Below are 18,255 nucleotides of genomic sequence, written 5' to 3'. Positions count from 1 at the left end.
CTGGCTTCCCATATTGCAGCGAACAACTGTCACAGGTAGCAAGAGGAGAAACGCACCGGAAATGGGCGCGGAGAAGCCCTCAGACATTGGCGCGCCAGGTACATATAGTCTGTGTCCTAGAGCCTGGCTCCAGTTCACCACCGGAAATGGAGCGTGAAGCTTTGACAATGCCAGCCACTCGTGCTGGTGAAACGTCAGTAAAATCATTAGATGAACGTCGGCCAAATAACCCGAGACAGGAGCCAATAGGCAGTTTGTCAAACAACACAAAATTAGACAACTCCCATTAGTATAATTAACATTACATACCTTTACTGTAAATGCTAACATACTCGTAGAAACGGTGATCAAAACGTTCCCAGTCAAAGGCCTTACAGTCTAGGATTGGTGTGACAGACATGCAAAATCGCCATTAGATTGACGATACCTGTTCGGTAAAATACTACGTCCTGCTGTATGAAGAAGTCTGAACTGCCTACTGCACACCCTCATCTGACAGGATTCGTGGACGTTTCGAGGCCTTTTTAAGGGAGTGAAGGTGTGACAACAGCATGGAGAGAGATCATGACTTTAAATCGAGTGCTCGAGTGTCTCCCGCTTGAGTTGCATAACTTCTGCATTACAACATTTGGGATATGGGAACATGCATTGCCATGAAGCAGCAGCACCCCTTGGCAAATCATTTCACAATAGTGGTTTTCAAAAGACGTGCTGCTCCATACACACTCATCATTCTCCAATGTAAGTCTAATGGTGTTTGTTCTTAAGCAGCCAAGAAAAGAATAACAGCATGTTGGTCATGTTTGGAAACATTTGATAATAAGTTTTCTATAGTTTACGCTTCTGCATTTACTGCAGGCATATTGGAAAGACAAGAATGCCACACTGATCTGTTCCATTGTCTGCTTGTTGATGCTTGTATACTCATCTTAGTGTCACACTATGATGCATATACACTGAAGCAGCGCCCTCAAATGGAGACATTTTTATCGCTCCGTATACATTTCTACCAGTGCACACATATGCAGTAACCATAACTGCTATTTTCAAATATGTATGCTTATTCAGGGTCTAGTAACTTCAGTAAGACAAGTAGTTTACACTCCCTCCAAAAGTACATGATATACTGAAGGTCCATGTTATGACTCCGTATTGAAGTGAACTCGATAGAGTTCAGTTGTGGTTAGTTGTGATATTGTTATGCACTGTGAAGGCTTGCATGCTTCATGCTTCTACAGTGGTAACCATCCACTGTTCATTAAATAGTATTAATCCAGTTGCAGATTCATGACATTCAATACAATCTACTAAACAATTATAATTTAAAATTAAAACTGTCAAAAGTCAGGAAGCATTAAAAATACAATGCCGTAATGAGGTGTAATCAGATGTCTGAAGTGGCTGTAAGCTGTTGTCAAAACATAAATTAAAAGTATAAAAGTGGCAAATGGTCAGTAATAAGTAGGCCAATGAAAATCTGCATTTTTATATCATAATTATTTTCATATAACACAGTGGAAAGTCCTTGTTGGAATATCAACAATATTCTGAAAAGGATATATTGCTACTCACTGTAAAGGTGACACTTTGAGTTGCAGATAGGCATAACGAAAAAACTGTTACATTGATCTTTTGGCCAAAGCCTTCCTCAGAAAAGCAAGCACACCTCATGCACACATGACCAGTACCACCAGCAGCTCTGACCATAATCTCCCAGCTGTAGCAGTCATGTGTGAGTGAGGTGTGTTTGCTTGGGTGAATGTGTGTTTTTCGTTGTGCCTGCCTGCAACTGGACGGTTCATCTTCATGGTGAGTGGCAATCTTTCCTTTTCCAAAGATTGTCAGTGAAAGTTGTGAATGGCTTGAAATTTCACCATTTTAGGTTACCATAACAACACAAGGTAGGTGCCCTGAATCTAAGTCTCGACCCTTTGCATTAAAATTCCAACAAACGGTGTCAGAAATGCTAAAGGTTCAAGTGGAAAATGTTTCTGAGGAAATGGCATTGCTAAATGCCCAGACTGTAATAGTTTAACAAAAAAATGCTGCCTGATTTTGACAGTTTTAATTAGTTCATGAAAATTGTTTAGTAGATTGTATTAGAGGTTATGAAATTTGTACATGGACTAGTACTATTTAATGGGCAGTGGATTATTACCACTATAACAGCATGAAGTGAAGTGTGTACAGCTTTGCAGCATGTAAGAATATCACATTTAGCCACTAGTGACCTCTGTCGAACTCACTTTGATACGGTCATAACATGGACCTTCAGTATACCACATACATTTGGAGGGAGCTTACACTGCTTGTCTTAGTGAAGTTCCTGAATTCTGAATAAGAATTACTGTTCTGTGCATATACCAAAATATTAGTAATGGCTACTGTATGTGTATGCACTGTTGGAAATGTAAATTAACATTTACAATAATAGTATGTGATGTTAATTGTGTGAATCCTAATGGGAGTTGTCAAAGTATTCTGGAATGCGAAGAAATTTAAAGATTCCCCTAACAGTTACATACTGTTTGTTGGCTATGGTTTGAGAAGGGACAATGTAGTCAGAAACTAGTAACCACAAACAAAAAATAAAAAAAGTTGAATGTAACTGTATCAGGAAAAAAGTATAATGTTCTTCTATGCAGCTGAACATTATTTGTTGGAGCCTTATATGCCTACAGTTTTTTATGTATTTTTTTTATTTCTTTCACCTGAAGTTGGATCATTCCAACATTTTTCCAGTTTTGATGAATTATCTTCTTTCACAAACATTCTGTAAACAATTTTGCTTGTATAATTTTCCTCATCTGAAACACTGCTGTCTGCAAGTTTTTCCTTTCTTCTTACCTCAAAATGGCTTTATATACCTCATCTTGCGTTATTTCTGTGCCATCTTAAGTAATGAAATGTGATGCCTGTAAGTTGTTTTGTTTTCTTAATATTTTTGTTGTTCTCAGTGTTTTCTCTTTGCAGATTTTCAGTGTATCTTCTCAATGACATCTTCAAACAGTTTTGGTTAATTTAGCATATTCTTGTTTTTGGTTTGTTGAAATTTTTGTCATTTATTTAATAGCTCCCTCTTTCCATTTGAGATTTTCATTCATTCATTCCTTCCTTCCTTCCTTCTTTCTTCCTTTCTTTGTCCCTGCAAAATTTCTTGCTCTTTGCATGAGTTCCTTTTTAAAATAATCTTCCATTTTGTCTGTATCTATATGATATTGTTTTTTGAAGATGCAGAACTTGTTGGTTTATTTAACTTGGTAGTGCTCTCTCCTTAAATAAATTCTCATAATCTCTATATGTTATTTTCTAACACATGAACCTGGTTGTTTCTATTTTTCCATTTATTTTCACTCCAGGTCTTATATCACTTACAATTAAAAAGTGGTTTACTACTGATACATCCTGTACAATTTCTTTGTTAGTTGATGCATAATAATCAGTTTCATTGTTAGGGCTATTTGGTCCTTTTTTATACTTTTTTATGTCCAGAACAACATATTAAGGCCAAACATGTTGTTCTCAGCAACTTCTGTCACTCATAAAGTTGTACCCACAATTTCCAACTAAAGAACTGTTCATTATTTTTGTCCATCTTTGACATTAAAAGCCCCCAGTTTCATCTTGTAGGCGGATTTATCAGTTTCTGTAACTTTTCACAGGGGTGTTTTAACTCATCGTGATCAGTGCAAATTGGTTCATAGGCTTGAAGGAAGTGTGTGTGACTCCTATTTCTTGTTTTTAATACAAGTCCTGATGCACTGTGAGGTTCCCTAACTATTTATAATATTGTTTTTAATCCTCTGGTTCACAAGATACATTACATCTGAATCTCCTACCTACTTTGTTCCTTGGAGTATAATAAATGTCCTGATTTAATTTCTGTTTCATCCTAATTTTGTTACTGCACTTTTGATAATCCTTTTATATCCCATATGAAGTAATTTAGCTCCTTTTCAAACTCCACTTCAGTTCTCTATTCTGCAATTTATTTTCTTTATATCTTAAATAAAATAACTTGTGATGGACAGGCATCAGGGGCAGGCGATGGCCTGGGGTGGGGAGGGGGGGAGGAGGGGAGGGGGAAATGGTATTTACAGCTGCTCCACTCCTCCCCCTTACACTAGGTTACATGATTCATCTGGCAAGGTTCAGAAGGTACCTACAAAACAGGCAACACAATGAGCATGTGGAGTAAGAGAAAGAGTTTGGGTTGACTGACACATAGTGCCAACTACTCAGGCTTAAAGCCAGTCACAAAGTTATTTTAATCAAGATATAAATGAAAAGTAGTAGGAGGAGCTGGAGATTTAAAATTTCTTTAGTGTATCATGTTTAAAGCATCTTACACTGTACCTACAATTTATTGATTTTGTTTACAAACTAACATATTTGAAATGTTAACAGGGATCACCACAATGGATTGAAATTGAGTTTCCAGATGTGAAAAATCTTTCAGCATTTGAAATACAGTTTCAAGGAGGATTTGTTGGAAAAGACTGCCAAATAGAGATAGTGCCTGGGCCTGAAAGTGAGAAGTACGTGGAGCCATTTTATCCAGAGGATATAAATTCTTTACAGAAATTTTCACTAAAACGTGTGACACCTGCAAAAATTGTCAAATTTGTGTTCAACTCAAGCACAGACTTCTTTGGACGAATTGTAGTGTACAATCTAACACTGTATGGATCCAGCTGATATGAAAGTAACATTTGCATTTTTTTATTTTTGTCTTAAACATTTTATGTTCCAAATACATTTTCTGGCAGTATTGAACTGTTAGTTCTTGTTTGCTTATTTACCATACCAGAAATTGATTACCATCCTGATTAATTAAGCAAGCATAACTATTCATGTATCAGTGAAATGTAAAGCTCATAATTTAAATATCCGTGTGAACAACTGAATGCAAAAATTGTTTGTGTAGGAAAAATGATAAATTCCTTTTTCCTTTTATACAGATGAGTGATAGCGCATTATTTTTATGTTCATTCTAGAACTGTGCTTTATGTGCAATATTTCCTAATTTTCATTGACACAAGATGTTTGCTGACATATTACTGTGTAATATATGATCACATGTCTTATTGTCAAAGTACTGTTACACACCCCTACCATATTCATTTCTTTTATGTCTTCTTAGCTCACACTTGTTGTGGTTTTCTCAAAGAACTTTAAGTGAATGCTTCTGAATGAAGGAAAGAAGAATGATATTTTTCAGAAAAGACATTTTGAACTGACTGATGTCATTGTGACAGATGACAACAAGACTAATGAAAGAGGTAATAACAGTGTGATATGCACTAATGGCACATCTCTGACTGTATAGACCATGCATCCAGGTTGGACATCCATTCTTTCAAAATTTTACAGTAGTCCAGGCAAGGTCTCGTCAGTGTATTAAATGTTTCACACTCTGTGCAAACCTGTTTAGAGGGAATGGATGATACATGGATGTTGTGGAATTAAAATTATGTGAAAATCTTAACAGAAAAGAAAGAATATGGTACTGTTTTTACTCTTTAGATATCACTCGTTCTTCTGGGTGTCCTTTTAAATACCAAGACAATGCAATTTACATTGGGACTTGTATTCTCAGTCATAGTCAATAAATCACAGGGACAGAGTACTTAGAATTGTGGAATGGGTGTGAGATTACCATGTTTCTCCCACAGACAGCTGTATGCATCTAGCGAGTTGTGTTATATAAGAATTTATTTATTCTTGAATCTGGAGGTGAAATTAAAAATATCATGTGTAATCAGGTTTTGTTGTAAATTAATATTACAAAGAATTTATGAAAGATTTTGCTTTATAATTTGTATAATGCATATGTACTTTGAAAAACATGTAAATAAATGAAATTTGTTTTTATGCTAAGATATAGAAAGATTTAATTCTTTTTGTATCCAATATAAGATTCGGTTAAATAATTAATCAGGCAGTTTTGCATAATCACGTATTACATTCTTAGGTCTGCCTACAGTGTACAGCTGTAAACTGGTCATGCCATTCTTAAATCATTCCTGAGTCATAATACCACAAGCTGATATTCAGAGTAATTTTCAGTTTTTGCAAAACGCATTAACTACATGAGCTGGAAATGACTCAAGCAGGTGGTGATGGTATCTATAAGTATTACACCTGGTTTTATCTAGAATTATCATGCCTGGATACTGTACAACTGAGACTCTTACTTCTGTGAACGATTCTCCCCCTAATATCAATGGAGTCTGAGCACATAGCACTATGCTTCCAGGGTCTGTAAATGTAAGAAAAATTACCTATCCTTGTTGCGTTGTCATCTTTTCCCCCCTTTCAGATTTTTTCTTCCGTCGCTGGCAGTGGGGCTGACAGCTCTTTGGAGGCCAGCATGCTGGCCTGTCTTCACCACTCCAGGCACAGACTGTGTCGGGAGTGTGTTTCTGTGGATGGCTGTGGAAAGTCAGCTCACCTGCTTGTGCTGCCTACATCGTGGCCTCAGAGACCTGGTGCAGGACAGCAAGGTGTGAAAGTTTGTCAAGAGCTGAAGTCTGCCAGGTGACTAATGAAGCCAAGTTGCCACTGGTTGCAAGTAGCTGCTATGTAGCATGGCAGGACACTGCTTCAGCATGGATGGCAGTTATACTGCTTGCCATGATGTTTATGTCTTCTCTATTTGTTGGGTGGCAGGTATTCTTCCTGGAAGGATCATCTCACTACTCCTAATCCCCAGCAATCTTCTTGTCACAAATGTGCCATCTTCTGTTGCCTCCAGGAGTGAAGACAGTTGTAGCGTCTTTGAGTACAGACATCAGTGTGATGCTGGCAGTGTTGGTCGGTCTCCCTGCTGTTGGTGCACCTGAGTGAAGATATAGACCGGAGAGATCGGTTTTCAGCTTATATGGTGTGCCACAGTGGCGAGTTACCACCAGCTTGAACTTCTCACAGCCACAGTAGCTCACAGTGTGCTCACTGCCTCACTTCTTGCAGGTTGGGAAGTGTGTCATCAGATGCGAGGATTGTGCTCCCATGGTAGCCTACACCCCTCACGAATGCCTCAGGTGTGAGCAGTGTTGTGCCATGTCTCCCAGCCTGCGGCAGCAGAAACACTTAAGATGCCCCCCTACAGTGCCTCAGGAGCTCAAGATGGCTCTCTACCGTGCCTCAGGTGCTCAACAGTGATGACTGTAAGTCACCTGCATCACCTGAAAGAGTTTCCTGTTCCCCAGGTTATCAGTTACAATAACTAGGAGAGACTGGGGACACACTGTATGTTTAGGATGACTTTATGCGCACTACTGAATGCACCTCAAATCCAATGTCCTCAAACCCTTCTTTAAGGTGTTCAGGGTTAGCACAGTGCAAGTAACATTTAAACACTGCTTTGATGAGCTTCTCTGAGGCAGCACTGTGCTTACAGAAAGGCAGTAAGTGTGCTACCTCACTCGTCACATTTTAGTATTCTTCAGTGTTACCAACCACTTCTTAACACTTCCAAACTTCCTCCAACACCTGTCAACAGTGCTGCCCTACATTCACAAGCCCCTCTTCATCACATGTGTCCATTCCAAGTCCATATATGTAGTAGGCTATGCTGGAATACATGGGGGGCCTATGAGGCTGCTAATAGATGAAGTTCCACTGGCAGGTAATCTACCACACCCTTTGCTCCACACACTTGTCTCTTTGCTTCTCCATCTCAGCTGGAATACTTGTATACTGTGCAATTTGACCAGTTGACCACATACTGACACATAATGATGCTCCTTTCAGTGCTTGATACACCTATTGGAAGGTACAACGCAGAGGATCTAAATTGTTGATACCACAATAGGGGTACTCTGATGAATGTTCACAGGGCCATTGCTAGGTGTTTCACCACCATAGCTGAGAATTGAAAATGTGATATCCCTCTGTTTTACTACCATCAGTCTCCGCAATAAACCTACCCCACCACCACCAACATCCAACAGCAGAACAATGCAAATCTTGTATTATACTTTTAATCATTAAACTAAGGTGACAGGCTTCCTCATTTTCTGAGGAACTTCTCAGTTTTCGTGTTTTATCCTCAGTTCCTCGAAAACTGTTTGAGGACAACAAATGTCCTCAATTTCTTATCTTTTATCCCCAATTTTCGAAATTTCCCAAAATAATTGGGACCACACATTGTGGAAAATGCTTTGGTATTGCTAAATTTAATAACTATTCAGTACATTTTTTAAAACAATTTGGTGTTTTAATTATTTCTCTTTTTCATTTTTTATCCTCATTTGCTCAGTTTTTCACTGTTTGATTTGAAATTAATTTTTTCTCCCCACTGCCACCTCTAAAGTTTTGCTGCCCTAAATGGCTGTAAGTGTTCAACTAAGCTATTACGTATGTTGCAACCAGGCAAGTTCTTAAGTTTTGATATTGATGTTCCAGATGCTTGCGGAAACATCAAGCCATTTGCCACAGTGGCTTTCCTTTCTTATATGTCCCATTATCTCCAAGGAATGCAAGGTGGCTTTCATCATAAACAACTAATAGTAGCAGCTATACATGCAAGTAGGTCTTAATTAAAATATGAAGTGACATCTTGACAATATGGGAGAGCATCACGGAGACACAACACAGTTGTACTGGCAGATGTGAACTACCCCCATTAAAATCTGCTTTTAAGTTTCAAGAAGCTGCTTTAAGTGAGGAATATACTACAATCCTCTACTCACACCGTCTGTCCATAGACTGCATGTGTATGGGCAAGTTCATGTTAGAGAGATTGGTCACTGGTTCCATGTAACCTGATGAGCAGCGTATGACAGACTGTTCACATATCACAGTACAGCTGTGACTCACTTGTCTAGCTATTAAGTATAGCTGTGGAGTTTTATTTGATTTCATTATGCCCATATGGCAGTAAGGGCTCCATTTATTCTGGTGGACAGTGTGTTGTTGTCACACCAATATAAAAAGCTGTAAAGTAATTGCAACGTAGTTGGTATATGACATGCTTGCACTCACAGATGGCCTAGTCACTAATGGGATAGGATTAGCCTGTGACAGGACTGGAGTAGGAAGTGCTGGGTGGGAGGATTGGGCAGGTTTTGCACCTGGGTGCTCCACAGGGATATGACCCCCTTGGCAAGGGGTTGGGATTGAGAGTAGGGTAGGGATAGGGAGAACCCTGGATGTCATATAGAGTGGGTGGGTGATGAAATACCACTTTAGGAGGAGTGGGAAGGATCTTGGGTAGGATGTCCCTCATAATCAAAGCCCAGGCAAAGAATATGGCTCAATTGTTACAGTCAGGGGTGGTACTGGGTAATGAGGGGATTTCCTCTTCTTCATTGATTCTTGTGGGTGGTGGGAGGATTAATGGTGAGGGAAGGTATGACACAGAAAACTGTTTGCAGACTAGATTTTGGGGTAGTACCTTCAACATACAGGGTGAGGACATCCTTGTCACTGTACACCATCCATGAACGGCCAGCCTGTACTGAGCAATTTTTTGGTGTTGAAGAGATGACAGCTGCTGAAATGCAGGTACTGTTTGTGATTAGTGGGCTTAATTTGGACAATAGTGTGGATGGAGCTGTCAGAGAGGTGGAGGTCAACTTCCAGGCAAATGGCACGTTGGGTTGAGAAGGAGCACGTGAAGCAGATGGGGGAGAAGGTATCGAGGTTGTGGAGGAATGAGGGCCTGGTGCCATGGCCCTGAGTCCAGATCATGAAGATATCATCAATGAACCTGAACCAGACAAAAAAAACTTGATGTAGGAGGTTGCCTTGAAAGAGCCCATGGCTGTGCACAGATTTGTTTATATACTTGCTCCTCTAAGGATAAGTAGTCATGTGTAAGGATATAGTTGATAAGGCATCTGAGAAATGAGGTAGTGGATTTGAAGTCTGAATGGTGTTGAGAGGGGTAGTCTTCAACGGTGGCAAAACTATGGCATGAAGGTATGTTGTACAGGATAGGTGGTGGCATCAAAAGTGCGGAGTAGGTGCCAAGTTCCTGCCATTCACTTAAAAGGGATCGGCAGACCCTCAGATACTGGAGCATCACAGGGTTGCATATGTACAAGTCGCCTCCCCATCATGCATCAACCGTAAGAAGACGACAGATGGGAGGACAAGCAGCACCACCAGAAGTCCTCCATGCCAAGGACCTGTTTCCTCATCCATGTCATGTGTACAGAAGTGGAGCAGCACAAATTCCTCTGTGGTCCGGCTGTATAGGGTGACACAAGCTAACATGTCGGCAGTTAGCTCCAAATCATGTGCTGGGTTGTAGCAGCCCATTTGTCAGATCCCGGTCAGAAGCCAGCGCATTGGGACCTAGGACTTTCCAGTGATATCCTGTGATATACCTGTCAACCGATTACACCAAATGCTCAAGCTCTGTACTTAAATGATTATCAGTGGCACAGTCTTCCTGTCTCACTATGTTTATTCACTGTGTGTTCCAGATGTTTGCCTGTTAGTGCCTGGGAAGTTGAATTATTTTTATTGAAGACTTTTCCTTTGTTATTAAATCTCTCCTCTATGGTCGTATTAATCCATCATTTTAGTTTACCTGTACCTTCTTATTTCTTATCAAGCATCTCCCCATGAGAGTAGGTGAAGGAAATAGTATCATTGATGTGAGAGGCTAAGCTTTGGGTGATTGGCTGGAGATTTTGGTCAACAGGAGTGGAAATTTTTTCAGAAGGAACATAATAACTACTGTAGCTACAATTTGGTGTCCAGGATTTTTTGAGAGCGTGTAGAAGATGGGTTTGTGAGATCAGATGTTGGGGTGATGAGAGATATGGACTAGGGATGTGTTTATGGGATTGGTCTACGGATTTCAGTAAAGATGGGGGTTAAGCCCGGTCCACACGCAACGATCTGTCTGCGCAGACATCGGCGCAGATGTCTGTACATGCAAAAGATCGCTGCAAATGTGGTGTGTTCACACGACACAAACCCCAATCTACTACTCGCCCGCCATCTGTCGGTGTAGAAAAGAAATATCAGTGGCAAGCGACTACGCTCCCCGAAAACGTCAAAATTTAATTCAGTTATTTTGAAAAATAGAAATGGAGGAAGTTCTGTTGTGGTCTGTGTTCGCAACTTGTGTTGCAAAAAACATTCAGACCAACCGCAGGAAACAGAGAGAGCGGTCAAAATGGTGCAGACAGTGGCTGCTAAAGCGAAAGCAGTTTTGTCACGTAAATTTACTGCGAGAGTTGCAGGGCGAACCTGTTTTGTTTTACATAACCTCGTGTTCCATTTCCTCGCACATTGGCACTCCAATTTCATCTTCAATTGTACTCCTGCTTGGTCTTGGCGTTTCTTGATCACTAAGAGAGCCAAGTAGATAAAAATACCATAACGTTGGCTGGTATACTTGATCTGCTCCTACACCAGATCTTCTAGATTTCTGAACTTTGGATAACTCTTTTCGGTAAACAGTTCGCTAACAGACTAATTTACTTGACTTGCCTTCATGAACTCATCTTTCAGGAAAGCGTAAATAGCTTCACATGTGTTGGGTATTATTTCACTCAATGCTTGTTTCGATATTGCAGATGAAAATTCCAAATCATTGTAGCTCCTTCCTGTTGCTAGGAATCTTAATGTTACTGCCAGGCGTTCATGAGGAGAAATTTCCCTTCTCATACAAGTATTTTTCTCATAATATGAGGGGTTACATGCTTTAAGAGATAATTATAAGTTTCGACATCCATCCGCAAATAACTTCGCCAGTTCGCAACGAAATTATTTTTTTATTACCGTTTCTCTGTTTGCCGACGCGCCAACTGCCCGCAATTTTTCAATTAGAGCATTGTATGCTGCTGTCTTTTTGTCTCGGTCACTATATTCTTTACTTTTAATCTTCCACAAACATGGGTGGTTTCTGTATATTTCAATGAATTCACTTACAAACTCTCGAGAACACTGACGAGTATCAGCCATTTTAATGCCCAGTGCACACAAATACAAACACTAGACTGAGCAAACAGCTGTTTCGCGTCAGATTTGCGACGATCTCCTGTCCACACGCTCCAACTTGTCTGCGCAGATGTGGTTTGAACCGACAGATTTGAGAGGTTTCGCTCAAACCTCCAACTCCAACTTCCAGGTTTGCACACACCTCAGGTTGGTGCAAATCTTCTGTTCACACGCAGCGATCTGTCTGCGCAGATGTGATGTGCGCAGACATTTGCGCAGACAGATCGTTGCGTGTGGACGGGCCTGTATGTTAGACTGTGGTATCTGCGATGTACGATAAAAATCTGTGGTCGAAGCGCAATATTATGTCGACAGCCGATTTTAGCCGTGTTACAAGTATGTTACGTGCCATCTGAGATTAAACCTGAATCTGCTTCAGTGGGTCCAAGTTTAGCATTCCACAATAGAGCTGAGTCCTGAACATGTTTCATTTTCTGATCTAATGTCAAATTTGATCTCAAGTCAGCAAAGTTTATACAATCTGCCCTATGAGTGTACTTCAAGGAATATCAAATACAAAAGTCTCAAAAACTACCAGTAGGTATTTACTCTAAGTTCGTTATTGGTATTACGATTGACTCTGAAGGCAGAAACAAATTGCCTGTAAGTGAGTAGAAGCCCATTGTGGAATCCCAGCCAAAGAAAGCAGGCTGCGAGTGATGGGACACCACTAGACATAAAGCTTTCCTGTATGGAATATGGACAACTTATTCGGAACAGGGCATTCGAATCTTGGCAGGAAGAATGGAAGCAAGCTCATGACACAATGGAGGCGATCATGTGTAGGTATGGAGCCAGACCAGCAACATCCACTTTGAGTAGAGTAAGGCTCAATCATGGGACATTATCAAAGCATTGAAACCGACTGCATACATACCACACACCAATCTGTGATTGTGTGATACTACTCAGAGAGGCATGAAACTTATAATATTTCAATGCAGTGAGCCGAGGAACAAGTTTTTAGCACTTATTATTAAGCCGGGTTCACAAGAGCAATAAAAGTGTCACCACAGTTAGTGACATACCGCAGTTGCGTGTGTGAACTCCCAGTTCTTAGGGGCGCAACTAAAGAGACGCAACTTTAGTCGCGCTACAAAAAGTTCAACTTGGTTGCACTTTGTTGCACCACTTTCCTACCAAGTATTGGGAGACACGAGTATTCTGTCGCAATTATCGTGCAGTAATTGTTTCTGCAGTCCATTCGATTTCATTGTTTTTTTATTTTATTTCTGAAAAAGTGAAAACAATGGTCGGCACGTACACTTCCGCAAGTTCTAGAAAACTACAGGAACAGCAACCTATGTTTGATTTTCTGCAGCAATGTGTGTGTGTGTGTGTGTGTGTGTGTGCGCGTGCGCGCGCGCGCGCGCGCGCGCGCGCTTTTGCAAACCAATGACATAGCTCACGAAGGAATAAATAAAGAAACTTAATATATGTAACCAAAGAACGAATCGTATAAACTTCTTAATTTGTGGGGCCAAGAATAGTATAAATTGTGGATTACATGCAGGAAGTAGCTTCCTAGTATGATGTGGCAGTTGTTAAAGTAAAAATTAGTTATTCAGATTGCTTATATTAACGAATACAATAAGATTCTAAAATCTTGGAACTGTGGCGTGTCTGCAGATGATATTTACATGCCAGCTGCTAGTTAGTTTGCCATTTTGACAGTATTTTCGTCTCTTAAGTGTTATTTATTTTATAAATGTGTTTGTTTCCCTTGATTTATCCCTGTGCGAAATCTATTTTTGGATCCAGTATATGCATTTAACTCACCACAGCTCTATGGACATAACCTGTAGTATAACATTCATATCCGCCCATATGATTTCAGTTGACACCATACTGAAAGTTGCCCAACTACGTAGAAGCTGTGGCGTCCTGTGTGAAAGGTAGTTCACGATGCCACTACAGCAAGCCACAAGCTGTGGCGCCACATTAAATGCGTGTGTGAATGCGGCCTTAGGAATAAAATCGCGCACCAGTGTCAGTCAGGTTCTTGCTATATGAACCGAACATTAAAACCTACAAGAAAAATAATCGAATGTAATTGTAACTGACAGATAAAGATATAAAGTTTAATAGTAAAATTTAAAGGACAGGGAAAGGAAGCTAAACTCAAAGAAGCGGATATTGAGTGAATAAAGATATTATTATTACGCAGCAATGACTGAATGACCCGAAGGAAAAAAAAATAAAAAAGAAACAACCAACTGGATGCATTAATTTCTGTTAGCTACGTCACTTTGCTTGCTTTGCTGTCGGAACCAGTGTGCTCAATACTAGAATTTCTTGTGTGCGAGGTAGTCTTCTTTGCGCTGTGATATCTTTGGATTAATGTCTTGTGTCTTCATGTTTATATCAAACTTTAGTTTGTAAATATGGCGAACAGGACTGTGAAGGATGCGAAGTCTGTGAGAGGTACAAATCCGCAGTATCTAGTAGAAAAAATAATAAGAGCTAGAATATACGACTGCAAATACTGGAAAGAAGAATGCTTCGCGTTAAGTGCAGAGTTGCTCGTGGACAAAGCAATGGAATTGCGATATATAGGTGGAGTATATGGTGGCAATATCAAGCCAACACCTTTTCTGTGTCTGGTACTGAAGATGTTGCAGATTCAGCCAGAGAAAGACATTGTAGTAGAATTTATAAAGAACGAAGAATTTAAATACGTTCGTGCGCTAGGTGCAATGTACATGAGACTGGTAGGCTCATCTTTGGATTGCTACAAGTATTTGGAACCACTGTTTAATGACAGCAGAAAGTTGCGAAGACAAAATAGACAGGGGCATTTTGAGTTGGTGTATATGGATGAATTTATTGATGAGCTCTTACGTGAGGAAAGAGTTTGTGATGTAATTTTACCAAGGATTCAGAAGAGACATGTTTTGGAAGAAAATAATGAGCTTGACGCCAAAGTTTCAGCATTGGACGACGATATCGATGAAGGTATTGAATCCTCAGGAGATGAAGAGGAGATAGTTAAACCTGTAGAACCACCGCCGCAGGTTGAGAGCCATTATCCACGCGGGCGAGAAGAGAAAATGAGGAGATCGCCTAACCGCCGGAGAAGCTTGTCTCGCGAGAGGAATCGCGACAGAGAACGGAGGCGAAGCAGAGAACGAGAAAGGAATCGCATGGATAGAAATGATCGTGAAAAGAAAGTACGCCGTAGTAGAAGCAGGGAAAGACGCCACCGTTCGAAATCACCTGTTGGAAGGCAGGGACACAGAGACAGAGGTGAAAGGGAAAGAGAGCATCAGAGGACAAACAGGGGCAACGACATGGATAGAGATATCCGTAGACGCGACAGGGATATGGACAGAAACAGGCAGAGACATTAAGATGTGTTGTGTATTATTCACGGGAGAAATGTTGTGTTTTTTGTCTGAATGAAAGTGACACTGTGTGATTTCTATATTTCACAGAAAATTCATCTGAAGCTGTTAACTTGTGGTAGTTATCTTGTGTATATGTGGAATGTGACGTGTTTTGTCGAGTGTATAAATTACTGATGATTTGGATAGAGGCTTTGCAATAAATGTTTTGAAGTCAACAAAATATTGTAGAAGTTTTTTCCATTTCTGTCAAAACATTGGTGGTTATCTATGGAATGAATGTTGTTTCGTTTTCAGATGTGACATGAATAGTACCAAACGATTGCCTGATATTATGTCTAGAGCTTTTAATAAGTTATATCCGCACCTCTTTCCTGTCAATTACATTGTGAAGAATGATAAAACTTCCGTAGTTGAGGTTTCTAATTCATTATGTAATTGATATAACATTTGGTCAGTTTGCAGATTGTGTGTAAGTTACTGCAAGATTGTTGCATCTATATTTATTCAAGTTTTGACAGAAAATTTACTGAGTTTTAGTCGTTTGGTTTGTTGCTGAAACTGGTAGTCAGAATCACTGTATCGTAACAGGCTTCTCAACAGTTCTCAGTTCACTAAGGTTCTACAAATTAAATTAAGATTGGTCTCTCGATGTTTTCTTGTGAGAAAAGAATGTGCAAATGAAAGCTGCTATAGAGGCCACGTGTAGCTTCATATTATTGTCACCTCTGCCCCTGTGGACTTGTTCTTATTTCCAGTGGAATTGTAAAATGACCTCAGGTTTGGAAAATCACTGTAGCAATTGCTAAACCAAACACCATACAAATACAATGTTCCCCTAGGTGTTGTCATATTAACTGCTACAGTACAATAAATACTAGGATATAGTCATGGACAAATTGTCATGATACATAATACTGTGGCCACTAAACTGAAGAACATATGTTAAAAATTTTGCTCCCCTCCTCATTCTACATCATGTTATATAGTGTAGTTTATCCTAGAAACATTTTGGAGAGCGAATCTCGTAGTATCATTTGTGTTACAGGACTCGTGATTAGTAGGAAATTGTTGGTGGCATTAGTATTTAACTCTAAAGGAGAGTACTAAAGCACAATTTTTATCACCTGTCCTCTGTTCATGTTTTCAAAAAACCTTTTGTGTGCTCACTGTATTTCTTTTTCCTTCATTCTGTTTATTTTTTTCTCTTTGAGCATTTGCTCAAATTTGTGTTTTATGAGTTTTAATGTATTTTTTCACTGTCTGTGTTTCTTCTTTGGAGCTGTTTAGTTCCTTGAGGTCTTTGCTGATTTCTTTTACTCATTAAATTTTCACTATATTAGTTATAACTGTGTCAAAAAATCATCTTTGTTAGTCTGTCCTGATTCATCCTGTCTGTTTCTATAGAACTTTGATGGTGTTTGTAATTGTCTCTGTCTATATGTTCAGTTCTTTGCTGGTCTCTCTATCCAGATATGTTCTTTCTTAACTGACCTGTAGATATTTCTCAATATTTTACTCTCTTGTTTTTCTTTCTCTTTCATTTCCATTTTTCGTGTTGGGTCATTCCATATCAAATCACCCAATAAAAAATAAACTGTACACCCACCTCCTTAGATTTTCATGAAATTTGGCTCAAATGGTTCTAATACCATCCTGACTACACCTGCAAATTTTTTTTTACTGTATCTGTTATAGTTTTTTTTATAAATTTTTAAAGTTTTTATGTTTTGCGTTTTCCGAACCTTCGGAAATGGTAAATTTAATTTGTATTCAAAACTTTAAAATTGCTTATCTTAAAAACTCTTAGATAACATCATGAATTTTTGCAGCAAGTTTATTTATTATACATATTTGAAGATATAAACGATACTATTAAAATATATTAATATTTTCTATGAAAACAAATATATATGTATTTTTTCTTTTTTTTAATGCATGTTCTGTTTTATAAGGATTGCAATATCTAGAGTCTCAGACCTGATAGAATGCTCAAATTTGTTTTAATTTACTCTTAAACATATAGGCTACTTGATAAAACAAAAATAATGATGGCTTTTTAACATGTTTATTAATTATAGTAGATTACATTAGAATTATGTACAAAGATAGTGTTCTTACAACACTTTTGTATAACCCAACTGATTGCTTGAAACATTGAATTTTTTGAGTAATTTTGTCTTTTTAATAAACATTAATGCTGATCCAAACTGTTTTTCCACTTCATCCAAGAGCTTTCAGTTCTTTTGATACAGTCTTTTTTGAAGTAATACATTCTTCCAGTGCCGCTTGATTGAGGTGCGTCTACTACACAGACTATATGCTCCAAACGCACTATGCAAGAATCTTCTCTTTCAGGCCAATAAAATGATGCAGCTGGTCCTGAAGGATGTAGAAATAGAATTTCTGCATCTTCTTCATCATTGAATATTGTTTTTACCTGTCCAAAGTACCAGTTACCATCATGATTTGCATGGTTCAACACGAACCCAATCAGAAGAAGAATGGAAAGAAAAGACTAAGGAGGGTTTTACACTATCTGTAGTCCTTCTAATTTTAAGGTTGTTTGTTGGAAGTGGTTTGAAGTTATGAAAACTTCTTGTTCCAGGAATGGTTCGGGTTGCTGAAAAAACGTTTTTCTAGTTTTAACCGTAGCAAATCAGCTTCTTTTTTGACAATAAAGTGAAAATGAATGTTTTCAATATTTTTTTCACAAAACTTGTACACATCGATTGCTGTCATTATTTGTTCTTCATCTGAAAGCTGTAGACTGGCTTTCCTTAAAATTCTTTTAATAGTTCCTCCTAGGCCATCACAAATTGACTTCCCATGACTTGTTGCAAAAAAAGAGTGTTGGGCCTTCAAATTAAAGCCTCTCAAGTGTTCAGTCAAATTTTTAAAACTGTTTCTATTTTTGTACTGCCCAGCACAACTATCTGTAAAGTAG

General features: G+C 39.0%; 2 protein-coding genes across 2 annotated transcripts in view; both read left to right on the top strand.

Moving 5' to 3' along the window:
* Nucleotides 1-5,880, top strand: part of LOC124615674 (nuclear receptor 2C2-associated protein) — a 49,192-nt gene extending 43,312 nt beyond the window's left edge. The window contains exon 3 of the mRNA XM_047143701.1: nucleotides 4,408-5,880. Within this exon, the coding sequence (XP_046999657.1) occupies nucleotides 4,408-4,698 (291 nt within the window). The 3' untranslated portion in view covers nucleotides 4,699-5,880. The remainder of the gene's footprint in view (nucleotides 1-4,407) is intronic.
* Nucleotides 5,881-14,319: 8,439 nt separating this feature from the next.
* LOC124615795 (pre-mRNA-splicing factor 38) lies at nucleotides 14,320-15,531 on the top strand. Its single transcript, XM_047143923.1, has one exon. It carries the CDS (start codon nucleotides 14,349-14,351, stop codon nucleotides 15,312-15,314), a length of 966 nt encoding a protein of 321 aa, XP_046999879.1. The 5' UTR covers nucleotides 14,320-14,348; the 3' UTR covers nucleotides 15,315-15,531.
* The last annotated feature ends 2,724 nt before the right edge of the window (nucleotides 15,532-18,255 follow it).

Source organism: Schistocerca americana, chromosome 5, assembly GCF_021461395.2.
Source record: "Schistocerca americana isolate TAMUIC-IGC-003095 chromosome 5, iqSchAmer2.1, whole genome shotgun sequence".
Taxonomy (NCBI): Eukaryota; Metazoa; Arthropoda; class Insecta; order Orthoptera; family Acrididae; genus Schistocerca; species Schistocerca americana.
The sequence above is the reverse complement of the archived record's forward strand: the minus strand, read 5'-3'. Positions and strand labels throughout refer to the sequence as shown.